Source organism: Aureococcus anophagefferens (genome assembly GCF_000186865.1).
Source record: "Aureococcus anophagefferens unplaced genomic scaffold AURANscaffold_12, whole genome shotgun sequence".
Taxonomy (NCBI): Eukaryota; class Pelagophyceae; order Pelagomonadales; family Pelagomonadaceae; genus Aureococcus; species Aureococcus anophagefferens.
This window is the reverse complement of record NW_008705572.1, coordinates 652051-678564: the sequence shown is the minus strand read 5'-3', so window position 1 is coordinate 678564 and position 26514 is coordinate 652051. Positions and strand designations below refer to the sequence as shown.

Genomic DNA, 26514 nt, shown 5'->3' with positions numbered 1-26514 from the left:
CCGCCCCGCGGACCAACGCGACGTCGATGCGCTGCTACGCGGCGCGGTACGCGGACCTCTTCGCGGCCTTCTGCAACGGCGACCTCGAGCACTGCTCGGCGCCCAAGCTCCGGCAGCACTCGCGGGCCGAGGGCCGCCGCGAGGGCCGCGCGACGGGCTGCGACGGCCTGCCCGCGGCCGCCGAGGCCATGCTGCGGCCGCGGCCGCTCGGCGCGTCGGCGCCCGCCGACGACGGGCGGCCGCCGCCGTCCTGGACGACGTTCTGCGTCGCGTCGCCGACCGGCGAGCGCCGCGCGCCGCGCATGGACGCCGAGACCTTCGAGGCCGCCGTCGACGCGCACTTTGGGACCTACGGCCCCGGGATCGCGCGCCTCGTCCTCAACCTCACGGGCGCGGCGTCCGGCGAGGAGTGCCGGCCGGGCCCCGCGCCGGGCCAGGTCCGGACGCGGCCCATGGTCCCCGGCCTCCGCTTCTGCGGCGAGGACTGGCCCTGCGCGGGCGCGGCGACGATGGTCGGCGTCGCGCGCCTCGCGTCGCTCGCGGCGATCCTGCGCGTCGTCGAGGCCGAGCGGGTCGCCGGCGACGTCGTGGAGCTGGGGTCCTGGCGCTGCGGCGCGGCCGCCTTCGCGCGCCGCGTCCTCGACGCCGTCGGCGGCGGCGCGCGCGTCGTCCGCGCGTTCGACGCCTTCGGGCGCATCGGCGGCTACGGCCGCACGGCGGGAGGCCGGCGCCGCGGCGACGCTCCGCGCGGCCGGCGCCTCGGCCGTCGCGCTGCACGCGGGGCGCTTCGCGGAGACGGTGCCGGAGTTCCGCGCGACGGGCCGCGGCGTCGCGGTCCTGCGCGTCGACGCCAACTTCTGCGGGTCCTACCAGGACGCGCTCTACGGCCTCTACGACCGCGTCCCCGTCGGCGGCTTCGTCGTCTTCACGCACCCGGAGGTCATGCGCTGCTGGCTCGACTTCAAGGCCGACCAGGGCCTGCCCGAGGACCTCGTCCGCGTCGACCTCGCGTCCGCGTTCTTCCGGAAGCGGGCCGACGTGGTCGTCGACGCGTCGAAGCGGCGGCGGCCCTTCGAGCGGCCGGGCGGGTTTCGAACCTAGGGTTCTTATGGCTGGACTCTTGCGTAAGGTGACGCCCGGCCTCCGCTTCAACGAGACCTCAAGGAGGTCATCAACCTAGAAGCTCGCTTTGCGTGGCTCGGCTGCTGAGCTGTGCACCGCGGTGACGCGATATGGCGCAGATCATGTTGCGACGCTCGCTCCCGCTGCTGCTGCTCGGCGCGCAGGCGCTGGTGCTGCCACCTCATTCGCCGGCCAGGCAGCAGCTGCGCAGGCTGGCGTGGCAGACCTACCACGACGACGCGGGCACGCCATACTATTACGACACGGACACGGGCGAGACGACGTGGACGATGCCACGGGCGTTAGACGATGGCGCGGACTTGTCCTCGCAGGCCGACGATAACTTCTCGCAGGCCGACGCGGTTTCGACGGGCGAGGCCCGGCCGTCGGCGCGGGTCCAGCGGAGCAGGGACGTGATCAAAAGCAGGGCGCTCGGCGCCGGGAAGAGACAGGAGGCCTACAAGGCGGCGTGCGACGACGCCGAGGCGCGCGGCGAGCCGGCTCCCGACTACGTCAGTTTCATGACGTCGATGAGCGAGGCCGACGCCGCCGGGCCGCTCGAAACCGCTCCCGCCGCCGCGCCGCCCGCGGCGGCCATGTCCGCCGAGGAGGCGCAGGAGCTCGAGGACAGGAAGCGGGGAGAGGCCGCGAGGGCGCGCCTGCTGATTCGCATGGAGGCGTCCGCGGAAAAAGGCGCGCCGCTTCCGTCGAGCTACGCCGCCGACGACTACATGAGCAGTCTGGAAGCGTAACTGTGCACGGTTGCTTTGTACTTCTAGTCTATGTTCGATTTGGGGGGCCGGCCACGGGGCGACGCGCCGTCCGGGCGGGCCCGCTTGGTGGGTTCAGTGCACGACGATGCGGTCGGGCAAGACCGGGAGCGGCTGCGCGCAGGCCGGCGGCGGCGCGGCGTCCGCGGCGAGGAGGCTCCGGAACGCGCGGCGCATCTTGAGCCAGAGCGCCTTGACCGGCCGCGGCGGCGGATCGATGCACGCCGGGTCCAGCGAGTAGTCCTCGCGGACGATGACGCGCCAGAACTGGTCCGCGGTCGCGATCGAGTGCCAGTGGCGCGAGACGACGCCGGCCGCCAGCAGGCTCGCGGAGTCGAAGTAGGACACGAGCGTCGGCACGTTGTCCTCCAAAAGCGCCGGCTCGCCCGGCGAGAAGAGCGTGAGGATGCCGCCGAAGACGAGGTGGTTGATGCGCGCCATGAGGCTCGGGTCGTAGAGGATAATTTCGTTCGACTCCGCCCTCGCGCGCCCGCCGCCGCAGGCCGAGGCCTCGTTCCGAGCCGCCCCGTTCTGACCGCCGAACACGAGCGCCTCGAGGCGCCTGCGCCAGGTCGCTTCGCGCGGGTTGTACACCACGAGCTCCTGCGAGTCCGCGCGCGGCCGACCCATGTTCCAGCGACGGTCACGGCGCACCCGCGGAGCAGAAACTGCTCTCCCCGACACGACGTGAGCCCGATCGGCCGAACACCTGAGCCGCGCTGGGTTCATCTTCAAATTGAACAACGGCGGAGAGATGTTGCACCCATGCTGCGGCTTTGCGCTTAGGAGAGTTCCGTGCGCATGCCTTGCGTCGTGCGCATCGCATCATAACCGTGGTCGGAAGATTTAACACAGCACAAAAGCAACGCATCGCTTTCCCAAAGCACCAGCTGCCAAAGCACAGAGAGCCAACAGCATCATGATCATGGGCTGCGGGTCCGGCGGCGGTTTGGGCAGCCTCTCCAACGAGGAGATCGAGCAGATGAAGCGATGCCTCGCACGCGACGCCGAGGAGCAAGCGAAGAAGGAGGCCGCGGAGAAGGCGGCGGCGGCGCCCGCGCCGAGCGCGGCGTCGCCCGCGGCGTAGGCTCGACCGCGCCCGCGTTCGCCGCGCGCGGCGCGCCCAGCCGCACAACCTATTCGCTTCTACGAATCGCCGAGCAACCTAGCGTGCTCGTAACTTAGCCGTCCTTCTTCTTCCTTCGCCTCCTCCGCGGCGCCGCCTCCGCGGCGGCGGCGCGCGGCCTCGCCGGCGCGGCGGCGAGGAACGCGCGGAGCGCGGCGGCGACCTCCGGGTCGTCCCGCGGCAGCCAATGCCCCGCCGAGGTCCGGACGATCACCGGGTCTTTGAACCGCGATGCGAGGTGCTCGCCGGCCTCCGGCGGCACCGCGCCGTCGCGCTCGCCGACGATGTGCAACGACGGCACGTCGATCGCGCCGAGGCCCTCGTCGCCCTCCGCGAGGGCCTTTAGGCCCGTGCCCACGGCCGTGTAGCCGCACGCGAAGATGCCGAAGCGCACGCGGTGCGGGTGCAGCGCGCAGAGCACCGCGGCCATCGCGGCGCCTTGCGAGAAGCCGAGGACCGCGTCGTGCGCGTCCAGCGCCGGCGCGAGCGCCGCGGCGCTCTCCTCCCAGCCGAGCGCGCCGCGCGGGTCGGGTCGCACGTGGTCGAGCGACGGCCACCACCACATGCCATCGTGGTCCGGGCCGTCGCAGTCGACCGGCAGGTCTCCCATGAGCGCCCGAGCCTCGGGCAAGAACGCAGCGGTCGAGGCATGCATGCCGTGGAGGCAGAGCACGCGGGGACGAGCGTTTTGCTCCGCCAGGGCAGCCATGCAGCTACGAGCGCACTGCCCTCAGCCCACTACGAGCGCAGGTTTTGCTCCGCCAGGGTAGCCATGCAGCTACGAGAGCACCACCCTCAACCCACTACGAGCGCCGCAGCCCATCGTCGCTAAAAATGTGCCCTTCAACCACCAAAAGAATACTCCGAGTCGGAGGAGGCAGAAATTACCGCCGAACACGCGGCGCGGGGGTGGGCCACATCACAGGCTCAGCTCGTCGTCGTCGAAGCCGTCGTCCTGCGAGATGCGCGCCGCGCGGAGCGCGCCGAAGCCGACCTACGAACGAGCGGTCGCGCGCCGCGAAAAACAAAAAGAGGGACGCCGGCGGGCCGCACGGCGCCGACGCCGAGGGGCGTGTCGTCCATGTCGTCGTCGTCGGCGACGTCGATGGGCCGCGCGCGGAAGCGGCCGTCGTCCGCGTCGCTGTCGTCGTCGTCGTCGCCGTCGGAGCCGTAGGCGCGGTGGTCGCGGCCGTCGTCGTCGTCGAAGTTGGGCGCGTGGAGGCCGTCGTCGGAGTCGTCGGAGTCGCGGCCCTCCGGGTAGTCGTTGGCCTCGTGCTGCTCGTCGTTCGAGTCGAAGGACCGGTCGCTGTCGGAGAGGCCCGCGTCGCGCTCGTCGAGCGACGACACGGAGCTGTCGTCGCCGCCGAGGCGCTCGTCGACGCGCGGGTGGGGCAGGCGGAGGGCGTCGCGGAGCGGGTGGCGGATGCCGACGACGAGGGGCGCGCGCTTCGCGCGCGACGCGGCCGCCGCCGCGCGGTTCGCGAGCGTGCGCGCCCGGCCGTCCGGGTGGGGCGACACGACGCAGCGCGTCGACAGCGCGTCGTCGTCGTCGTCGTCGTCCGCGGACGCGAATTCGCCCGGCGGCGGCGCCGGCGCCGGCGGCGCGAGCTGCGTCGACGCGCCGCCCGCTGAGAGGTCGCCCATCGACGGGAACGCGGCGAGCGACTCGGGCGCCCAGGCGTCCTTGGGGCTCGGCGGCCGACGGTCGCCGGCGTCGCCGTCGTCGGCGCGCGCGTCGTAGGCGTAGACGTCGTAGACGAAGTCGTCCAACGGCAGCCCGACGCACGCGTCGTCGTCGTCCGGCGCGCCCCGGACGTCGACGTCCGTCCCGAAGTCGACCTCGCTCCGGCGCCGCGACCCGCTCCGGAGCGCGCTCGACCGCTCGAGCTGGGCCGCCAACAGGAGGTTCCGCGTGCCGTGGTGGCCCCGCGCGTGCGCAAGGGCCGACGCGTCGTTGCCGCGCGCGTCGACGACGCGCGGGTCCGCGCCCGACCCCAGCAGCCGCGCGACGTCGCCGTCGGCGCCGTGCCAGGCCGCGGCCATGAGCGGCGTCGTGCCGTCGCTCGGGCGCCGGAAGTCGGCCCGCGCGAAGCCCGCGCCGCGGTCGAGCGCGTCCCGCACCGCGGCGAGCGCGCGGGCCGCGGGTTCGCCCGGCGGCGCCTGGAACGCGGCGAAGACGGCCTCGTCGAGCCGCCGCTCCGCCGGGTTGAGGATGCGCCGCGTCGCCGCGTGGAGCTGCCCCAGATCCGGCGTCGTCGCCGACGGCCGCAGGGTCGCGTCGTCGCCCGCGTCCGCCTCCGTGAGGTCCTGGAGCGACCGAGACGTCTTGTTCTTCTTGAGGCCCCCGGACCGCGGCGGCGCGCCGGGGGCCGCCCGCTCGAGGGCGCCGTCCCGCAGGTCCACCCAGATCTTCGGACCGCCGCCGCCCGCCGGCGGCTCCTCGCGGAGCTGCTGCGTCTGCCGCCGCCGCCGCCGCGGCGGCGCGGCCGCGGCGCCGTCGTCGCGCGCCCGGCCCTCCTCCGACGGCCGCCCGCCGTCGTCGTGGGGCCGCCGCTTCCGCCGCAGGCGCCGCGCCTCCCGCAGCAGCCGCTGCGCGGTCTCGCCGTCGACGCGCCGCTCCATGTCCTCGGCCGCCGCCGCGTCGAGCGTCTCGAGGCGCCGGAAGCAGCGCCGCTCCACGGGCTCCGACGCGTCGGGCCGCGCGCCGGCCTCGAGGCCCATGCCGCCGAAGTCCGCCAGGAGCTTTTCCTTCGTCGACCGCTCGCGCTTCATCCGCGGCGCCGCGATGATGAGCGTGTCGCTCGGGAGCTCGTCGCGCTTCCGCTTCACGCGCACGAGCACCGCCATGGTGCTTTGGTGGTTTACGCGCTGGTATGTATGGTGCTTGGGTGATCTACGAAGTGGTATGTTAGCTCAGCGTTTGCGGGTGCGCCAGCGAGGGGACATCATGACTCTTCGCTCACACTCAATGCATTGCAGAGGCGCCGAAGCGAGGCAACGTGCGTGGGTTGCCACAGTTGCACCCATTTGTCGCAGCCCGCGCGGCCCGTCCCTCTCGTGGGGGATCGCTCGGGCCGGAGCAGGTGGCGCCGGTAGCCGCGTTGGACCCCGGGGACGTCGTCGCGCCGGGACACGGTAGTCACATGTGTGCGCTTGCAAGCGTAGACGACCACCGTCCATGCAGCAACTACAGCTTCCGTTTGAAAATGCAATCTTGATTTGACGTGCCGTTGCCGTAGCAGCCCAGCGGCAGCCCGCTCCGCAGCGGCCGGCGCGCGGCGCGGCGCGGCGCGGCGGCCGCCGATGCGGCTCCTCATCACGCGGCCGCGCATCCAGTACGACAGCACGGCCATCTACGAACCGCTTGTGGTCGAGTACCACGAGGAGGACTTCACCGTGCGCCAGCTCAAGGAGCTCATCGCGAAGCGCCAGCGGCTCCTGTCGACGGGCGAGAAGCCGCGCGTCGGCGCCGAGGACTCCAAGGTCATCGTGCGTGCCGCCAGCGCCGGGGAATTTTTCGCGAGGCGCGCCGCGCGCGCGGCGGCCGACGTCCGGCCCGACGCAGGTGCCGCCGCGCGACCAGATCCTGCTCATCCGCCAGTTCCGCGACTCGTCCATGCACGGCGTCTACCTCGAGGACGAGATGACCCTCGCGTCCTACGGCATCTCCGAGAACCTCGACGACAACCTCTTCCTCCGGCGGAGCAACCCGCTCAAGGAGGAGATCGCGGAGATCCTGCTCGTCGACGAGCACCACCTCACGCCGGGCCAGAAGCACCGCATGCGCGACGCCATCGCCCAGAGGGACATCAACTACTTCCGCCACTGCATCCAGATGTAGTCGAGTTCGTTTCCGCGCGGCGCCGCCCCGCCGTCCGCGAGCGGCGGCCGCGCCTCCTGTCTGTTGTAACTTCGCCCGTTGTCCTCGCACCTGTCGGCGCCCGTCGCTCGCACGGTCGGGACCCCTCGCGCTGCGCGGATATGGGAACGGTTGGTTAGGTGCGCGAACGGCGGACGCCCCCGCTCGGGGGGCGGCCCGCCGGCCGCGCGGTGCCTCGGCGAGCCGCCCTAGTAGGGCGTGATGTGCTCGTTGATGAAGCGCACGTCCGGCGACGCGCCGATGCGGCCGTGGGGCGTGATGTACTTGACGGACGAGCCCGCGGCGACGAGCCACTTCTCCTGGCGGCCCTTGACGTACGTCTCGCGGTCGAACTTGGTGAAGCCCCACTTGGCGGACTTGAGGATCTTCTGGCGCCCGGGGAACTTGAACTTGGCGCGGCGGAGCGCGACGAGCACCGCGTCCGCGTTCGCGTCCTTGGCGCGGACGCTGAGCACGGCCTGGCCGATGGACACGCGCGCCGCGCGCTCCATGGGCTTGCCGTAGGAGTGGCGCATCCCCGACGAGAGGCGATCGGCGCCGGCGCACGAAAGCATCTTGTTCTGGCGGATGACATGGAACGGGTGCGCGCGCGTGCGGATGTGGTACGCCTCCTTACCACAGTTCTTGATGAGGTACTTGTTGCACGCGACGCGCGCGGCCTCGAGGGCGTTGGACGAGATCTGCTCCTTCTCGTCGGACACGAGGTGGGCGACGAAGGGGAACTGGTCCACGGACGCCTTCTTGTTGCCGCAGTCGAAGATGCGGATCTTCGGGTCGGGCACGCCGCGGCAGTACCGCGACTTGATGTAGGGCTTGTTCTTCTGGAAGCGCGAGCAGCGGGCGGGGCGGCGACCCATGGTTGGCCTACGGGAAAAGAGGGCGGGTGAGCGCGCGTCGGCGCGTCCGTCGTCGCGCGGCGCGTCGTCGGCGCTCTCGGAGTGCGTCGCGTCGGCGAGGCTTTTTACCGCGATTTTTTTGTATCGCCGTGCTCGTCTAGCGTTCGCCCAACACTCTCAGCTCTCAGCCGCGCCTCCGAGCTCACACCCGCGTCAAAACACCGCGTCAATTGGCGCCGCGACGCACAGGCTCAGCAGCTCGCGCAAAAAGAGCGAGGAGAGCGAAGCAGCGAGCCGGTTCGCTTGGCCGGGGGTCGGACCGGTCCGGCCATCTCCGGGCCCAGCTCATCGCGGCATGGATCTCGTCAAGCGCTGCGTCGCGCTGCCGCGCTGCGTCGCGCTGCTGCTGCTACTGGCCACGACAACAACCGCCCTCGCCCCGACCAGACGACAGCTCGTGCTCGGCGGCGGCTGCGCCACGCTCGTCACGCCGTCCATCGCTGGGGCAAACATCGCCGGCGGCTCCTCCAACAGCCTGAACCTGCGCATCAACGACAAGATCACGGCGCCCGAGGCAAAAACCCAACCGGACGTCGTGCTCGACAACGCCGTGCTCGAGCCGCTGTCGAAATACGCCAACGACTTTGGGGACATCGGCGCGGCGTTCGCGGAGGAGGACGGCGGCGGCGCGGCGCAAATCCAAAAGTTCTTCGCGCCCGGCGGCTCCTACGAGCGGCTCGCGCGGTCCGTGCAGGGCGTCACGGGCGACGACACCATGCCCAAGGGCGTGCGCAAGGCCGGCAAGGCCTTCCTCGACGCGACGAGCATGACGCGCGCGTCCTACAACGTCGGCGACTTCGACAAGGCCTTCGCGCAGTACGGCACGTCGCTGACCATCCTCGTCGGCTTCCTCGGCCGCGTCGGCGTCGTCGCCGACGCGCCCGTGGCGCCGCGCGAGGCCGCGGCCCCCGTCACGCGGAGGACCTACCTCCCCGGGCCCTTCCAGACCCTCTAACTTTGCTCGAGGACTCGGCGGGGAAGACACCGCCTGGACAAAACACCACTAGAACCGCCGCCGCGCCTGCGCGCGCCGCAGCCGCCAGCGTTTCGCGCCGCCGCGCCTCGCCTCGAGCGGGATGCGGCACGCGGCCTCGAGCACGCGGACCGCGTCGTCGAGGATGCGGCGCTGGCCGTGGCGGTAGCGCGCGACGAAGACGTCCCGCGCGTCGACGGCGTCGCTCGGCAGCGACGCGTTCGCGAGGCGCGCGTCGGCTTCGGCCGTCGCGTCGAAGGGCCGCGCGCTCACGGCGCAACACCCGAGGATCTTGTACAAGATCTCCGTCGCGGCCGCCTCCGCGCCTCCGAGCCGCCGCCAGCGCCGCGGCGGCCGGCGGAGCGCGTCTTTCGCGCGCGCGGCGGCGCCCCTCGCCGCTCGCTCGTCGTCCGCGAGCGCGCGCCAGAGCGACCGCGGGAACTGGCGCGGCCCCGCGGCGCGGAGGTCGAAGACCGCGTCGTCGCCGAGCCGCAGCCGGAAGACGTCGCGCGCGTCGTCCCGGAGCGCGAAGCCGTGGCTCATCATGTGCGCGAGGTTCGTCTTCCTCCCGTAATTCGTCAGCAGCTCGTCGCCGACCCGCGGCAGCGGCGGCGCCTGCGCGAAGTGGACGAAATCGTCCGAAAACCCGTAGGCCTCGGCGGCGTCCGCGCCGTGGTTCCGCAGGTCCAGGAGCGGCGCGAGGACGCCGCAGCCGCCGGGCTCCCCGCCGAGCAGGCTGCTCTGGAACGCGCGCGTCACGACCATCTCCCGCGCCCAGACGACGTCGGCTTCCGCCATATCGCCGAAGAGGTCCGGCCGCGCGGCGCGCAGGCGCGGCAGCAGCGCCTTCGTCGCCGCGCGAACTTCCGCGCGCTCCTTCTCGGCCGCCGCGCCGAGCTCCGTGCCGTCGAGCCGCCGCCGGAGCCGCGCCGGGTACGTCGGCGCGTGCTGCGAGCCGCCCGCGGGCAGCGACGCGAGGTAGGGGTGCTGCGGATGCGCCGGGTCCTGCCGACCGGCGGCGACGTCGAGGCACAGGACGAACTCGTCCGCGCACTCCGGCAAGACGTTCCGCGCCGCCCGGCCGACGTCGCGCGCCAGCGCGCCCTCGGCCGTCACGCAGCAGCGCGCGGGCACGCGCGCGAGCACGATTGGTCGCTGCGGTGGCGAGCGCGCTGGTGCTGGCGACGGCTTGATCGCTGGCGTCTCCGTGGCGAGGAAGACGCCGAGGCCGCCGTAGGACGTCTCCTGGACGCGCACGTTTTCCAGGCCCTCGGCGCCGTTCTGCGCGAGCCACGTGAGCATCGATTGCGTCTTCTGCAATTGCGTCATTGAGCCAGCAGCCTACCTCACCTCAGCCACAATCATCCATCGCAAAAAGAGCCGGTTCACTTTGCCAGAAGTTGACCTTAGCCGCTTCGCTTGCTAAACTAGCCGGGCCACGGTGCAACGTCCAAAGCAACAGGTCCGCGGACGCAGAGCGCCGGAGTTAGCCGGGCCACGGTGCAACGTCAAAAGCAACAGGTCCGCGGACGCAGAGCGTCGGTCCCAGGTAGGCCCGGTCCGCGAGCTCCGGGCCGCGGCGGCGGAAGTCGAGCGCGGCGACGAGGGGCGCGAGGATGGCGTGCGCGGCCTGGAGCGCGGCGGCGCCCGCGGGGCAGGCGCGCCGGCCGAGGCCGAAGGACGCGCAGGGCCGCGCCTTCCGCGGCGCGAGCGGGTCCCAGGCGCCCGGCCGCGCGTCGTCCGAGTTGACGCTCAACACGTCGAGCTTGAGGAACCGCCGGGGCCCCGAAAAGTCGCGCGCGAGCGTCCACACCGGCGGGGCGACGCGGAGCGTCTCCTCGAGGCAGCGCGCGAGCACGAAGCGCTGGGGCACGGACGCGTCGTCGCCGGCGGCCGCGGCCTGCTTGAACGCCGCGAGCGCGGCGCGCTCGTCGCGCGCCGTCGCGGCGTCCGCCGCCCGGCACCAGTCCCGCGCCCGGATGCGGGCCTCGCGCCGGTCGGCGAGGCCCGCGAGCGTCCAGAGCACGAGGCCGAGGCACGTCTCGAAGGCCGCGACGAGCGCGTTCGACGCGTTCGGCACGACCTCGTCGGCGCGCAGCGCGCTCTCGTCGGCGTCGTCGCGGCGCGCCGCGTCGCGGAGCGCGCCGATGACGCCCGCCACGCGCGGGTCGGCGACGGCCGCCGCGAGCGCGGCGCGATGGGCCCGCGCGGCCGCCGCGCCGCCCTCCTTCGGCGACCGACCGCGGATGCAACGCCAGTGCGGGCCCAGGGTTTCGAGGAGCTCCTTCGACGCGCGGTCGTCGAGCGACCCGGCGAAGAGGTCGACGGCCCACGCGGAGATCTCGGCCTCGAGCACCGCCCGGAGGTCCGCGGCGCCCGGCGCCGCCGCGAGGATCCGCGACGCGGCGGCCTCGCCGCAGGCCACGGACCGCGCGAGCGCCGCCGGGAGCTCGCGGACGATGGCGCGCCGCTGCCGCCGCCAGACGTCCTCGGACGCGGCCGTCAGCGGGGGGCATCCGTTCGCCCACGGCTTGCCCTTGGCGTCGATGAGCCCGCGCCTCTCGAGGTCGAGAAACGTCGCCGCGTCGCGGACGAGGCAGACGGGCCCGAGGATCAACAAATTTTTCGCCGGTAAGGCGCGACGTATTTGCCACAGTTTTTGGCCGCGGCAGGTCAGAAGCTCACGCCACTCTGGCAGTCGAGTTTTTGTCCACGACCACGGCGTCGCCAGCAGCGCACCCATGCGGCGCTCAGCTGCCGGGATGCCCATTGCGGGGCTCAGCTTTCAGTCATGTTGACCTCAAACAGAGCTCTGGAGGCCTCTCCGGGGCCACAAACGCTCGGAGGCCGATCGCGAGTCCACGCGTCAGTTCCATCGTAGCGTGCTTCTTTAGCAATGCGCATTGCTTTAACATATCCCACCGGCGGGATATGTTACCGCAACAACCACGGCTCCCGTTGCTACCTGTGGTCGTTAAACAGCTGCGCGTCCGACGTCGCGTCGACGCCCCAGAGCGACGTCGGCGCCGCGGAGGGCCGCGTCGCGAGGTCGCCCTCCGCGAGGCAGACGTGCTCCTCGCACGTGCCCGCGCAGCGCATGACCTCGCCGTCGTGGTCCGTGACCTTGACGAGCGTGCCCTCGGTGGACGCCAGCAGCAGCGTGTAGCAGCCGTCCATGGCGCAGAAGAAGGCGCTGCCGCGGCCCGCGATGTCGAAGCTCGCGTCGATCAGGGTCTTCGTCGTCGAGTCGCCCGTCGACACGAGCGCGAAGACGACCTCGTCGTCGACGACGGCCGAGGCCGCCGTCAGCAGCACGTGGTAGCCCCACTCCGTGTCCGCGCAGGCCGCCGTCGGCCGCAGGGACGGCGCGGCCGTCGACGGCGCGAACGTCCTCGTCGGCGCGACCGTCGGGAAGTACGTCGTCGGCGACGACGACGGCTGCTCGTAGAGGGCGCTGCCGTCGCCGATGAAGTTCATGGCGCAGAACGTCGCCGACGTCGCCTGGTCGCTGCGCACGTGGAAGCGCTGGCCCTTGCTGTCGTGGACCGTCGCGATGCCCCGCGTCAGGACGATGTCGTAGCACCCGTCCTTGACGCACAGGTCGTCCTCCATCTGCTCGTGGTCCGTCGGGTAGGTGACGTCGTAGACGACCTCGCCGTTCGTCGCCTTCGTGATCAGGCAGTTCGCGTCGCCCCGGTCCGTGAAGTCCTCGTTGAGGCCCCAGAGCGTGATGTGGTAGTGGCCGTAGGAGTCGTCGTCGCACGCCTTCGTCGGCAGCGGCGAGGGGACGACGGACGGCGACGACGTCGTCGGCGAGAGGGACGGCGCGGACGTCGGCGGGTAGGACGGCGCGGACGTCGGCGCGGGCGTCGTCGGGCTCGCCGTCGGGTCCAGCGTCGGCGGGAACGACGGCGCGAACGACGGCCCGACGCTGGGCTCGCTCGTCGACGGCGCGAGCGACGGCGCGGGCGTCGGCGTCGAGGTCGGTCGGTCCGACGGCGCGGCCGAGGGCGTCGACGACGGCGCGGGCGACGGCGGGACCGTGGGCCCGCCGGACGGGAGCGGCGTCGGCGCGTAGCTCGGCCGCGGGCTCGGCGCGCCGCTCGGCAGGCTCGTGGGCCCCGCCGTCGGGAAGGTCGAGGGCCCGGGGCTCGGCGCGTAGGACGGCGCGGGCGACGGCGACGGCGTCGGGTTGAAAGACGGCGCGGGGCTCGGCGCGTAGGACGGCGCGGGGCTCGGGTCCGAGCTGGGGGCGCTCGACGGCGCGCCCGTGGGCGTCGTCGACGGGCAGAAGGACGGCGCCGGGCTCGGCGCGTAGGACGGCGCGCCCGTGGGCGTGAGCGTCGGGAACGCCGACGGCGCGCCGCTCGGGCCCGCCGACGGCGCGCGCGTCGTCGGCGCGTACGTGCTCGGGGCGCTCGTCGTCGGGATCGACGACGGCGCGGGCGAGGGCGCGTAGAGCGTCGTCGGGGAGGACGACGCGGTCGGCTTCGGGTGGCGCGTGGGCCGCCGCGTGGGCTCCGGCGACGGCACGGAGCTCGGCCCGCCGGACGGCGCGGCCGTCGTGGGCTCGTAGGACGGGCTCGCCGTCGTCGGGAGCTTCGTCGGTCGCCGCGTCGGGAGGGCGGACGGCGCCTCCGACGGCGCGGACGTCGGGATCTTCGTGGGCCGCCGCGTGGGCTCGTACGAGGGCGCGGCCGTCGGCGCGGCCGTCGTCGGCGCGGCGCTCGTCGGCGGGCCCGTGGGCCCGTAGTCCGGCGGCGGCGGCGGCGGCCCGGGTTTGGAGCCGTGGCCCTCGGACGTCGGCTTGTCCGTCTTCGCGACGGGCGCGGCGGTAGGCGCGTAGAGGCTCGTCGGCGCCGCCGAGTACGTCGGCTTCGGCCGACGCGTGGGCTTCGCCGTGGGCGCGTAGGGGTCCGGCGGCGGCGGCGGCGGCCCCGGTCTCGAGCCGTGGCCCTCGGACGTCGGCTTGGGCGTCAGGATGCCCGTCGGCGCGTAGGTCGGCGCGTAGCTCGGCGCCGCGGACGGGCCGTCCGTCGGCGCGGCCGTCGCCGTCGTCGGCGCGGCCGTCGACGACGACGGCGCGGCCGACGGCGCCTTGGACGGTTCGTAGCGCGTGTCGCACTTGTCCTCGCAGTAGTGGCACGTGCCCCGGAGCAGCTTGCCCTCCTTCTTCGCCTCGCCGCAGTTGAGCGCGCACCACTCGCACGCGCCGACGTTGTGCTGGGGGATGCAGTTCACGGGCGGCACCTCGAGGTAGTTCGTCCAGCTGCAGTAGTGGGGCGCCGACGGGTCCTCGCTCGGCGCCGCCGTCGGCGAGTCCTCGTCCGCTGTTCTCGCGTCCGGCGCGCCCGCGGCGCCGAACGGGTGGTCGCCGTTCACGTCCGCGGTCGTCCGCGAGCCGTCGGCGTCCCCGGCGCCGTCGGCGTCGCCGGCGTTCGCCGCGGCGGCCGCCGCGTCGTCGTCGAGGAGCGCCAGCGACTGATCGACGGCGTGGTGCTGGTAGTGGACGGGCGCGAGGCGCGCGACGCAGACGAGGGCGGTTGATAGCAGCGTCGCGGCCGTCATCACTCGGCACGAGCGGCTGCAGCTGTTCTGGTGTCTCGCGTGGCCGCCACCGCCCCGGAGGAGCGGGTTGTCCACGTGGGGCGTGCCCCCGTAGTAGGGCGGGCTGCCCATCGCGCCGCCGCCCATCGGCGCGGTCACTGAAAGCTTGGAGCAAATCTAGTCGTTGCTGTTTTTATTGAAGCTGAATTACAAAGCGTCGAGCGCTGCCCCGGCGGCGCCGCGCGCCGTCGCGCGCAGCCGATGGGCGCGAGCTACTCGAGCGGCTTCGTGCCGCAGGAGCTCCAGCACTACCAGGACTTCTCGCTGGCGCGAGTCACACAGCTGCATTCCAAATTCAAAGCTCTCTGCGACACCGAATGGGAGAATAATGGTGCGCGACGAGGATTGTTGACTTTGTGTAAATTTTATTCTAAAGGTATGTTCCTCACGAAGGAGCAGTTCGCCAAGGTGCTGGAGCTCACGCCGGAGGTGGGCCACAAGCACTTCTCCTACTTCGACCAGACGCGCCGCGGCCGCGTGTCGGCGACGGAGATCTGGGGCGCGCTCGCGCTCTGCTGCAGCGACCGCGAGGAGCCCAAGGTGAGCTTCATCTACGGGCTGATGGATCTGGACCGCGACGGCGCTCTGAACCGGGTGGAACTCACGCTGCTCCTCCACGCCGTGGGCAAGGGCGTCGCGCGGATGAAGCAGATCGCCGCGCCGCCCATGGACGTGGTCGAGGGCGTCGTCCGCGGCGCGTTCGCGCAGGCGAAGCACCTGAAGAGCGAGCTCGCCCTGACGAAGGACCTGCTGGATCTCTACAACTTCATCCTCTTCCTCAAGGCCGACGACGCGATCCGGCGCTACCTCGCGTCCCTCGAGCGGGCCGCGTCCGCGGACGCGGAGGACCTCTACAAGCAGCAGGCGGACCTCATGCTCGAGCTCGCGCAGATCGACTCGCGGCTCAACGAGATCGACTGGAAGCGCGCGCGCGAGGCCGAGGACGCGCGGGCCTACGAGGCGGAGCGCGGCGGCGACGTGAAGCGCATGGTCGTGCTGCCCATGCGCGGGCTCTACGACGACGCGTCGTCCGACGAGGAGGCCGAGGTCGTCCACGGCGACGGCGAGTCGCGCGCGGCCGCGGCCGCGCGGAAGCGCGCGCACGACGAGGGCACGGCCATGGTGAAGAAGAGCGACACGGCGGGCTACTCGCGCAAGTCCGCGCGGTCGGACCAGAAGGCGCTCGCGAGCTACTACGCGCGGCGCCAGTCGGGCGCGCAGTTCCAGGCCGCGGCGCGGAACCGCCAGGCGGCGCAGCGCGAGAACGAAAGAATGCAGAAGGAGAAGGAGGACCTGCTCGCGCTGCGCAAGACGAAGAAGGACGCGCCGCGGCGCGAGGGCGACGACGGCGTCCGCGACGACGACGCGGTCATGCTCAACGCGCAGCTCGAGCGCCGCGCGCGGCGCAAGAAGGCGCTCGCGGGCCGCGGCGGCGGCCGCGGCGGCGACAGCGGCGACGTCTTCCGGCGCTGCGCGAAGAAGCACGTCGGCAGCTCCAGCGAGGACGCGGCGACGTCCGCGGACGCGGAGCGGAGCCTCATGGCGCACAAGTGGGCGTCGTTCCCGCAGGGCGCGGACCAGGGCAGCACAAGAGAGCGAAATTCCCAGCTTCAAAGGCTCATATCTCGGCCATTTTCCACTCGTTTCGGCTGATTCTTGGACGAGCGATCATCTCTCGGAACGGTCTCGAAGCGTGGATGCTTTTTCCGGAACGCGCGCGCGCGGAACACTCACGTTGAAGCGACGTTGAATCTCTCTTGTCCTGCCCAGGCGCGGACGGCCTCGTCCGGCTGGACGTCGACATGTTCGAGGACGTCTTCGAGGCGCTGGGGAACGTGCTCATCCGCGACGACGAGGCCGAGGCGGCGCTCGCGGCCCTACCCCGCAACGCCGTGCGGGCCTACGCGCTCGACGACGTCGTCGGCTGGTGGCGCGCGCGCGAGGCCGCGAAGATCAAGCCCCGGGGCGTGCCGTCCGCGCTCGCGGCCTGGGACCGCATCCGGAGCCTGCGGACCGTCGCCGACGGCTGGAAGGCGAAGCTCCTGGGGCTGCGGCGGCGCCTCGGGGACCGGAGCCGCGCGACGGTCGAGGAGCGCGCCGCGCGGCACCACCTCCGCGACAGCCGCGTCGTCGACGACGAGTCGTCGCTCGCGTCGTCGCAGCTCGGCCTGGACCGGGGCCGCGGCGACGTGCGCGTGGGCGAGCAGGACTTCGACGAGGAGGCGAGCGAGCTGAGCGACGGGAGCGACGCTAAAGACCTCGCGTCCGTCGACTCGTCGGTCGTGAAGCGGCTCGCGGGCCACCGCGCGGGCGACGGCCTCGTCGGCGCCGCGGTCGCCGGCGGGGCGGCGCCCCCGGCCCCGCCCGACGGCGCGAACGCGGACCTCGACCACGGCTCCGAGGACCCGACGCCGCCGTGCGTCGGGAACCTCACGCTCACGGTCGGGCGCCTGGCCGCGGCGCGCGGCACGCTCAAGGTCGACGCGCTGAAGACGCCGCCGCCGGCGCTGGGCATCCGCGAGGACGAGGACCTCGACGACCTGAGCGACCACGTGGAGAAGGCCCAGAAGGACACGTGCCGGCTCGACGTGACGGCGTCGGAGCTCATCTCGCTCGACTACCGGCGCGCGCTCCTCGACGTCATGCGCGGCGTGTCGCCCGGCGAGGACGGCGGCGGCGGCGACGACGAGCGGCCGGCGACGGCCGCGTCGGCGCGCCCGTCGACGGCGGCGTCGGCGCGCCCGTCGACGTCGGGCAGCGCGCGGCCGTCGACGCGAGGAAGCGTCGACGACGCGCCGCCGCCGCCGAAGCGCGGCTCCGGCGTCGCGGAGATGAAGTCCGTCTTCTGGGTCGACCTGCCCATCGAAAAGTCGGCGGAGGCGCGCGCCGTCGTCGACCTGAGCCGCGAGATGGAGGCCTGCGCGCGCTTCGTGCCGCGGGACTACGGGGCGGCCTACTTCGACCGGGTACGGTGCGACGTCGTCGTCGCGCGCGTGCCCGCGCGCGGCGGCGCCGTCGGCGGCGGCGGGAAAAAAAAGGGCGGCGCCGCGGGGCGGCGCGAGCGCTTCGTCGAGCGGCCGGTGCTGCGCCTGCAGATCTTCCGCCGCGCGGACCCCGTCGCGGACGCGGAGGCGGAACTGCCCGAGGCCGCGCGGCCCTCGAAGCTCCTGGGCAAGGTGAGCGCCCAGTTCGAGCTCGGGTCGACGCTGGCCGAACTGACTTCCGAGGCGGCCAAGTTCCACGACATGGCCGCGCGGCTCTGGGGGCCCCAGGAGGCGGAGCTCGGCGACGGCGGCGCGGACCCGCGGACGTTCCGCTTGGACGCGCGGCGGCGGCGCCGGGACACGCTGGACCTCGCGGACCGCGTCGACACGATGCCCTCGGAGGAGCTGCGCGACCTGCTGGAGGCGGAGGGGTCGACGTCCGTCGGCGCCTTCGCGCGGGACCCCGACGGCCGCGGGCTAGGCGGCACGCAGGCGCGCGCGCGGCTCAAGGCCGTGCTGCTCCGCAAGGCCGCGCGCGTGGGCTTCGGCGAGCTCAGCGCCTTCGGGGCGTCCATCGCCGAGGCCATCTTCAAGCGCTTCGACGAGGACGAGCGCGGCGGCTTGGACTACGACCGCTTCGCGGCGCTCGCGCGGAAGCTCGGCGAGGTCCCTCCGGGCGACGCGGCGGAATACAAGCGCAACGCGAGCGACGCGCAGGTCCACATGAAGGTCGACAAGGTCAAGGACAAGGTGAAGCAGACGACCGTGACCCACACCGTCGGCGTGTCCCAGCGGGGCTTCGTGAAGCAGTACGAGCGCCGCGGCCGCCTCGGCGCGGACGCGCAGGCGCTCGGCGCCGGGTCGCTCGACGACGCGCTCCAGGGCCAGGTCACGCTCACCGTCGAGCTCGACGCCGACGTCGCGGAGAAGCTCGAGGCCCACCTCGTCGCCCACAGCCGCAATTCCGTGCTGGCGCGCCTCAAGTCCCTCTGGCCGCTCCGGGCTTTGGCGCCGGCGACGGCGAGCGGCCGCGAGGCCGCGGGCCACGAGAAGCGCGCGTTCCTGCTGCGCTTCGTCAAGGGCTGCTTCGTGGATCGCGTCTACGCGCGGTGCACGGACATCTTCCCCGCGGGCGCCGCGCCGAACTGGCTCGTCGCGCCCGCGTGGCTCTTCTACGCGGCGCACGCCGCGCGCGAGTTCCTCGCCGACGGCGACCGCGGCCTCGTCCCGACGCTCCGGACGGCCGTGTCCGAGTACTTCGGGGACCGCTGGGAGGACGTCGACGACTACGGCGGCGCGGCGGCGTCCTTCGGTGACGACGAGCTCGTGCGGGACCCGTTGGGCGTGGTCGCGGACGACGCGGCGGAGCCCGACGGCGAGGTCATGTCCGCGGCCAAGGCCGAGGCGGGCGTGCTCCGGCGGGCCATGTCCAAGGGCGCCGGGGACTACATGGAGGACCTCAAGGGCATCTCGACGGTCACGCTCCAGCGCGCGACGGCGCGGGGGAGCGCGCTCCAGGTCAAGCGCGCGTCCGTCGCAGGGCAGCAAAAGAGAGCGAAATTCCCAACTTCAAAGGCTCCTTTCTCGGCCGTTTTCCACTCGTTTCGGCTGATTTTTGGACGAGCGATCATCTCTCGGAACGGTCTCGAAGCGTGAATGCTTTGTTTCGGAACGCGCGCGCGCGGAACACTCACGTTGAAGCGACGTTGAATCACCCTTTTGCTGCCCAGGTCCGTCGCGCGGCGGCGGTCGAGCGTCCGCGCGCTCGCGCTGTCGGCCGGCGGCGACACACCGGCGGCGGCGCCGCCCCCGGCGGAGGTTGACGACGACGGCGGCGACGACGACGGCGAGCCCATGCTCTACGACCAGGAGGACTACGACCGCGACTTCGGGCGGTTGCTCTGCGGCGGCGACTCCGACGACGACCGCGAGATCGAGGAGCACGAGGTCATGGAGGGCGACTACGGCCTCGGCGACGAGGGCGAATCGCTGAAGCGCGGGCCCCTGGACCCGTCCAAGGCGACGCCCGAGGAGCTCGAGGCCGAGGCGGCCTACGAAGAGTTCGAGGAGCCCGGGTCCGCGGCGCTCGTCGGCGCGGGCGCGACCGCGCGCGCGGCGTTCCTGCGCGAGGAGATCGAGGTCTTGGACGGCCACCTGGCGAAGAAGTCGCTGCCGCGGCGGCACCGCACGGCCTTCGAGCAGCGCAAGGCCGCGCGCGCGCGCGAGCTCGAGGTGCGGACGCGCGCGCTCGAGCGCCGCGCGTTCCTGGGCCTCGCGCGGCTCGTGCGGGCCTACGACGGCTGCCGGGACCTGTGCCGGGGCGCCTGCGGCTTGGGCGCGGGCACGGGCACCGTGACCCTGCGCGGCGAGTTCGAGGGCTTCCTCGACGCGGTGCCGTGCGCGCGCGCGTGCCCCGAGGGCCGCGGCGAGCCCGCGGCGCTCGCGGCGCACGAGGACGGCACGCACGCCAACGCCGTGGAGCGCATCCACGAGGCGCACCGGAAGAACGAGGCGGAGAAGGCCAGGATCGCCCGGGAGGCCGAGGCCGCCGCGCAGGGCGCGATGGCCGCGAACCGGCGCCGCGCGCGCGCGCACCTCGTCGAGGAGGCGACGCTCTACGGCAAGGGCGCCAAGTGCTGCAAGGCGGCGCTGCGCGCGGCGGCCAAGTTCGGCCCGGCGGACTCGACGGCGGACCGCAAGCGCCTCGAGGCCGAGGAGCAGTTCGAGCGCCTCGCGACGCTCCGGTCCGAGCGCCGGGGGCCCGCGTCGCTCGCGCACGCGCTCGCCGTCGGCAACGCCGCGGCGCTCGTGTCCATCCGGGGCCGCGCGTCCAAGAGCACGCTCCAGCTCGAGGACGCGGCGAAGCGCGCGAAGCAGGCCGCGCGGCTCGCGGAGCGCGCGGTCGGCGACGCGCTCGCCGCGGACGTCGCGGCGACGCGCGCGCTCTGGGGCGAGTACCTCGCCCGCGTCGACTCGTGGGACGCCGAGTTCGCCAAGGTCGCGTCGGGCTTCGCCAAGGCGGACCTGGACCGGTCGCGGCGCATGGAGCTCCTGTCCGCGGAGGCCGCGAAGCTATCGGCCGAGGACCCGAACAGCGAGGAGCGGAAGCACGCGATCGAGGCGCGCCTCGAGGCCATCGCCAAGTCCCTCGAGGGCTTCCGGCGCGACCGCTTCAGCGGCCGCGCCGAGGCGGCGCGCGGCGTGCCCGGCCCGCCGCGGCCCGACATCCGGTCCGACCGCCACGAAAACGCGATGCTCGTGCTCTGCATTTTGCTGGCCAACGAGCTCGTCATGCTCGAGGAGGTCGGCGAGCCGCCCGACGAGCGCGAGTCGGACCGCCGCGACGGCAACCACGCCAAGTGCGTCGCGTGCTACGCGTGCGTCTCCGACCGGGGCCGGTCGCGGCTCGACGCGCTGAACCGGCGCTTCAGCGCCATGCGCGACGAGGACGCGGACAGCGACTCGAGCTCGTCGTCGAGCAGCAGCGACGACGAGCGGGAGGACGACGACGCGTCCGCCGCGGCCGACACGCCGGGCGGCGACGACGACGCCGTCGACGACTCGCCGCTCGAGGACCTGTGGCACAGGGCGGGGCCCTACGACGACGCCGACGCGGGCGCGCTCCACGTTCTTGGCGTCGGCGTCGAGCTCGCGGGCCCGTTCCCGCCGCCGTCGCCCCAGGAGATCCGCGACAATTTAGCCGCGCTCGTCATCCACGCGCAGAAGGAGAAGGAGGCCAAGGCCCGGGCCAAGAACCTGAGCGAGAAGCAGGCGCGCAAGGAGGCGGCGAAGCTCCGGAAGATGCAGCGCCACATGTCCTTCGTGACGACCTTCGACGCGGAGCAGTTCAAGCTCCTGGAGATGGTGAACCCGAAGCGCGCCGCGCGGATCAAGGCGCGCGAGCAGCGCGAGGCCGAGGCCGCGAAGAAGCGCGAGAAGCGCGAGGAGGCGCTTCTCGAGAGCCGCGCCAAGGCCGCGGCCCTCGCGATCACCTCGGGCTTCGAGAAGGGCGCGAACACGGCCGCGGGGCGCCGGCTCCAGCAGCTCGGCGGCACCGCGCCGCGGCGGTCGTCGATCTTCGGCCGGTCCTCCGGGAAGATCGGCAAGATGTTCGAGGAGGAGAGCGACCTCGGCGCGCCCGCGCCGAGCCGGCGCCGGAGCTCCGTGCTGCCCCTGCTCGGCAAGGCCCAGTCCGACGGCGCGCTGCTCCTCGGCGACCGCCGCATGTCGCAGACCGCGCCCGCGCCGCGCGCGCGGCGCACGTCGCTCGAGATGCTCGGCGCGACGGCGCCCCTGCCGTCGTCGGCGACGCCCCTGCCCGAGTCCCAGTCCGCGCCGCCGGCCTTCGGCAAGGGCAGCGGCCGCTTCGCGCTGCCGTCGTCGCCCTTCGCCAAGTTCCGGCCGACGTCGCCGTTCGCGTCGAGCCGCCGGCCGAAGACGCCCGACGCGCCCGAGAGCGACGGCGAGCCCACGCCCCGCAGGAGCCGCCTCTCCTTCCTCCCGCGGCCGGGCAGCGGCCGGTCGCGGCCCGCGAGCGCCAAGTCGCGGTCGCCGTCGCCGGCGCCAATCGGCGAGCTGGCCGCGTCCAGGTCCGCGCCGACGCCCGGCGCCCGCGGCACCTTCCGGTCCCTCTTCGGCGGCGCCGCGAAGCGCGGCGACGCGCCGCCGCCGCCGCCGCCGCCCGACGGCGACGGCGCGTCGCCCGACGCGTCGCCGACGGGCTCGCCCGCGCGGCAGCGCGGCCGCGGCATCCGCTTCCAGAACGCGGCGATGACGGGCACCGAGTCCGTCAAGGCCGCGGGGTCCTCGAGCCCCAAGTCGCCGGACCGGCGCGCGAGCCAGGAGCCCGACTCGGACGCGCATGTGAACGACCTGTAATGTGTTTTGAGGTCCGTCGTGGCCGCGGTGAAGCCGAGGGGAACTGGCCCAGGCCGGTCGGTCACATGAGGCGGGACTTGAGGCGGGGCGGCCTAAGCTGAAGTTATTAGAAAGTGAGTGAAGCCGAGCGTGACGATTTTCACCGACGATGATGGGGCAGCCCCACCGGAGACGATGGGCGCCCGTCGCGGCCTCTGCCATCGCCTTCGCGATCCTGGGCGCCCTGCGGCACCAGCGCGGCGCGGCGCCGCTCGCGGCGTCGCTGGCCGCGACGTCGACGTGCAAGCCGGCGACGACGAAGCGGTACAAGGTGTCCTACTACAAGCGCACGAGCTTCTCGACGAGCCCGTCGGGCGAGTGCGCCTTCATCAACGAGCTCTTCGACGAGTCGGCCTCCGCCGCGAACTTCACGCTCGACGCGTCGAAGCGGTCGCCGGACGACGGCACGTGGTCGTCCGGCCACGTCTGCGCGTCCCGGTGCACGTGGACGCCGCTCGCGTACCAGATCCACTCCGTGCGCACCGCCAAGGCGCTGAGCGGCCCGCTCGCCGTCGACGACTGGGTCGCGTCCTGGGTGGAGGCGCACGGCGTGCTCGGCGGCGCGACCTGGGAGGGCTGGGACGCGTGGATGCACCTCTCGCTCGCGTTCTGGGTCAAGGACCTGGCCAAGTTCACCCAGGCCTTCGACCGCTACGGCGTGCCCTACCTGCAGCGCACCTACGCCAACCCGCAGGACAACGTGACGACCTACGCGGCCTACGTCGTCGACGAGCGGACGGGCGGCGTGCTCGAGGTCCACTCCGATTATTCGTCGCTCGCGCGGCGGTCCCTGAAGGAGGACCGCTTCTACGGCTTCGACTACGCGCCCTTCGGCGCCGACGAGTGCGCCGTCGCGTCGCGCCTCCACTTTTCCACGGCCGACATGACGCGGTGGCTCACGAGTACCGCGGGCGACGAGGCCCAGGGCTCCGCGCGCTACCCCATGCAGCTCGTGCGCGTGTCCGTGCCCGCGACGCGGCCCGAGGAGCTCGACGCCTTCGTCGCGACGGCGCGGCTCGACCTCGACGTCAAAGGCGGCGCGCAGCGGAACTGCGGCTACCGCGCCGTCGAGGTGCCCGGCGGGGCAGCAAAAGAGAGCGAAATTCCCAACTTCAAAGGCTCATATCTCGGCCATTTTTCACTCGTTTTGGCTAATTCTTGGACGAGCGATCATCTCTCGGAACGGTCTTGAAGCGTGGATGTTTTGTTTGGAACGCGCGCGCGCGGAACGCTCGCGTTGAAGCGACGTTGAATCACCCTTTTGCTGCCCAGGTGCCCGGCGCGGCCGCGTACGGCGCGGCCAACGGCTCCCTCGTCGAGATCGTCGCCGTGCGCAACGCCGGCGCGCGGCCGGGACCGCGCGGCGTCGCGGCCTACGAGACCTACGTCAAGGAGGCGCACGGCAAGCTCATGGGCGAGGGCGCGGGATGGGACGCGTACCTCGATTCGCACGTCGGGCTCGCGGTCGACGACGCCGACGCCCTCGACGAGTTCGCGCCCCTCCTCGACGCCGCGGACGTCCCCTACATGCCCCACCGCGAGACGGACAGCGACGGGTCCGACGCGAGCTACGGCTCCGTCTGGACCGCGGGCTTCGGCGGCCTCGGCGTCGAGCTCCACGGCCGCTTCGACGCGTCCTGCCTCACCGACGTCCCCAAGTTCGAGTTCTGCCACCCGACCTAACGCTGCGCGTCTCGTCGGGGTCTACCGGGTGGAGGGGGGGCGCTGCGAGTGAGGCGGCACACGGCATGCGTCGCTCGGTGCGCCGTGCCGTGCATCTTGAAGTCGCCTCTGCTCGCCGAGCATCGGGCCACCTGTATATTACGTTCGCGAGCACGTTTACGACGTGACCATCGCGCCGGGCATCGACCCGGTCCTCATGATCGGCCTCACCATCTTCATCCCACCTGGGTCCAGCGGGGTGGTGGGGGCCTGAACGCCTGTGGCAGGCGGGGCAAGGCGGAATTTGAGGAAGTTAAAATCGCCTCCGCCGCCTCCCGGCGCCGACGTCGTCGGAGCAAAAACACGCCGCGGCGCCTCGAGATCGCAAGACGCCTCGTAAGCGCGCACAAGCCCCAAGTGCTGCCCCCGCGAAGCGCAATTGACACAGCCGTAGCATGCAATGTGTGACTAGCGAAGCGACGCGCCCCCCCCCGCCTAGCCCATGTAGGCCTTGAAGACGGCGGAGAACGTCTCGATGGCCGGGTTCGCGGCGAGGACGTCCGCGGGGAGGTCCTCGCAGTCGTTGAGGGACTGGATCTTCTCGAAGTCGCCGACGAAGGCCAACGCCCCCCCGGCGCGCGTGAAGACCTGCGGGTACTGGCCGCGGAGGCCGCTGCACGCGAAGAGCTCCGACCGCGCCTCCTTGTTCTCGGGCTTCAAGCCGTCGATTTCCTCCACGGGGATCTTCTTGCCGCGAAAGATGTTGCGCAGGAAGTTCTGCGCGCCGTCGATGACGGACGTCGACGGCATGGACGTCACGAGCAGCACGACGCCGTCGCCGCCCGGCGGCGCCGCGGCCGCGGCCGCGGCCGGCGGCGCCGCGGGCGCGGCGATGGTCGCGGCGGCCATGGCGGCCGTCGGCGGCGGCGGCGGCGTCGCGGCCGGCGCGGCGGCGGCCTTGGCGGCGGCGTTCGCGCTGGAGTTGAGCACGTTCGCCGTCTGGTACTCCTTCGCGCGCGCCGCGTGCTCCGCGGCCGCGTCGAGGGGCGCCTTGACGTTGTCCTGGGCGAAGTCGCGGGCGTTCATGGCCGGCGCGGCCTCGGGCGCGGCCTCGGCGCTGCCCTCGCCGACGTCGCCCTCGCCGAAGTCGAAGCCCGTGGGCTGGTGCGCGCCGCCGCAGCGCCGGAGCTTGGCGACGATCTCGGCCTCGGAGAGCTCGTGGAGGCCGTCGACCTGGAACTGGACGTGCGAGCCGGACATGACGCGCTCGCACTCCGCGCGGTGGCTGCCGGCCTTGGCCTTGGCCATCATCGGCGCCTGGGCAGGAAAAGGGTGCGAAATTCTCAATTTCAAAGGCTCCTATCTCGGTCGTTTTCCGCTCGTTTCGGCTGATTTTTGGACGAGCGATCATCTCTCGGAGCGCTCTCGAAGCGTAGGTGCTGTTTCCGAAACGCGCGCGCGCGGAACACTCACGTTGAAGCGACGTTGAATCACCCTTTTCCTGCCCTGATCGGCGCGTTCGGCGCCTGGTAGTGGAAGAAGACGAACTTCGTCCGCCGGCTCGTCGTGTTCGACCGGTCGTCGACGGCCGTCACGCGGAAGCCGCCAAAGACGATGTCGCTGTCGCTACCGCAGAGGGCCAGGCACGCCTTGCGGCCGCCGGGGCCCTTGCTCTTGAGCCCGATGGTCTTCTTGTCGTCGTAGCCCACCAACACGTAGGTCACGTCGCTCTTGTCGTCCTTGAGCTGTTCCCAGGCCTCGCCCACGGCGTCCGTGAACTTCATGGTCGTCGCTGCTGCTGCGTTGCTGCACGGCTGTTCGGCACGGCGGCAGTGCTGGACGGCTGGCCTGAGATCTCTTGCGATTTGTGGCAAAGCCGGTGCTTGTGCAATTTTGCCGCAAGGTCGACCTGGTCTTGGCGCGCAATGAGCGCGTAAAAGGCCGGGTCCAGCAGTGGTGAAAAACGATGCAGGCCGCCGATGCCAAAAACGACGACAAACCCTGCATCATCGCGGGCAAGTACGAGGTCGGCCGCCTGCTGCGGCGCGGCGCGACGGGCGTCGTGCACTACGGCCGCTGGCTGCAGCGCGACGGGTCCTGGGTCGACGCGGTCCTGAAGATCGAGGCCTGCGCCGCGCCGAAGAAGCAGATGCAGCGCGAGGTCGCCGTCTACCGGCGCCTCGAGGCGTCGCGCGCGTCGGCGCCGCTGCCGCCGGGCGTCGGCGTCGCGCGGTGCGCGTACGACACGGGCGCGTTCGCGGGCGCGGTGGCGCGCCAGGGCGCGCCGGCCGGCGACGCCGACGCGGTCCACGACGTCAACGTGCTCTGCATGGAGCGCCTCGGGCCGAACCTCGCGGACGTCGTCGCCGCGCGGGGCCCGCTGAGCGACGACGCCGCGCGCGGCGTCGCGCGGCGCTTGGTCGTCGCGCTCCGCGAGCTCCACGAGCGCACGGGCCACGCGCACCGCGACGTCAAGCCCCAGAACGTCTGCGTCGCCGCGGCGCCGGCGCTCCCGCGCGACGACTGCGAGCTCTTCCTCGTCGACTTCGGGCTCGCGCACGGCTTCCGCGGCGACGA

At 72.6% G+C, this 26514-nt stretch overlaps 3 protein-coding genes across 3 annotated transcripts in view; 1 reads left to right on the top strand and 2 right to left on the bottom strand.

Moving 5' to 3' along the window:
- Positions 1-1101, top strand: part of AURANDRAFT_64923 (hypothetical protein) — a gene marked incomplete at both ends in the record, with an annotated part of 3147 nt that extends 2046 nt beyond the window's left edge. The window contains 2 exons of the mRNA XM_009039798.1: positions 108-668; positions 724-1101. Of these exons, the coding sequence (XP_009038046.1) occupies positions 108-668; positions 724-1101 (939 nt within the window). The remainder of the gene's footprint in view (positions 1-107; positions 669-723) is intronic.
- An 866-nt stretch (positions 1102-1967) lies between these two features.
- AURANDRAFT_64922 (hypothetical protein) lies at positions 1968-5865 on the bottom strand (the record flags this gene model as incomplete). Its single annotated transcript, XM_009039636.1, has 5 exons — positions 1968-2454; positions 2600-2601; positions 3233-3731; positions 3942-4012; positions 4072-5865. The coding sequence occupies 5 exons, from the start codon at positions 5863-5865 to the stop codon at positions 1968-1970; spliced, it is 2853 nt and encodes a 950-aa protein (XP_009037884.1).
- Positions 5866-7086: 1221 nt separating this feature from the next.
- On the bottom strand, positions 7087-7755 carry AURANDRAFT_27934 (hypothetical protein; the record flags this gene model as incomplete). The annotated part of the gene is made up of 1 exon (XM_009039635.1): positions 7087-7755. The coding sequence occupies one exon, from the start codon at positions 7753-7755 to the stop codon at positions 7087-7089; it is 669 nt and encodes a 222-aa protein (XP_009037883.1).
- Positions 7756-26514: the final 18759 nt, after the last annotated feature.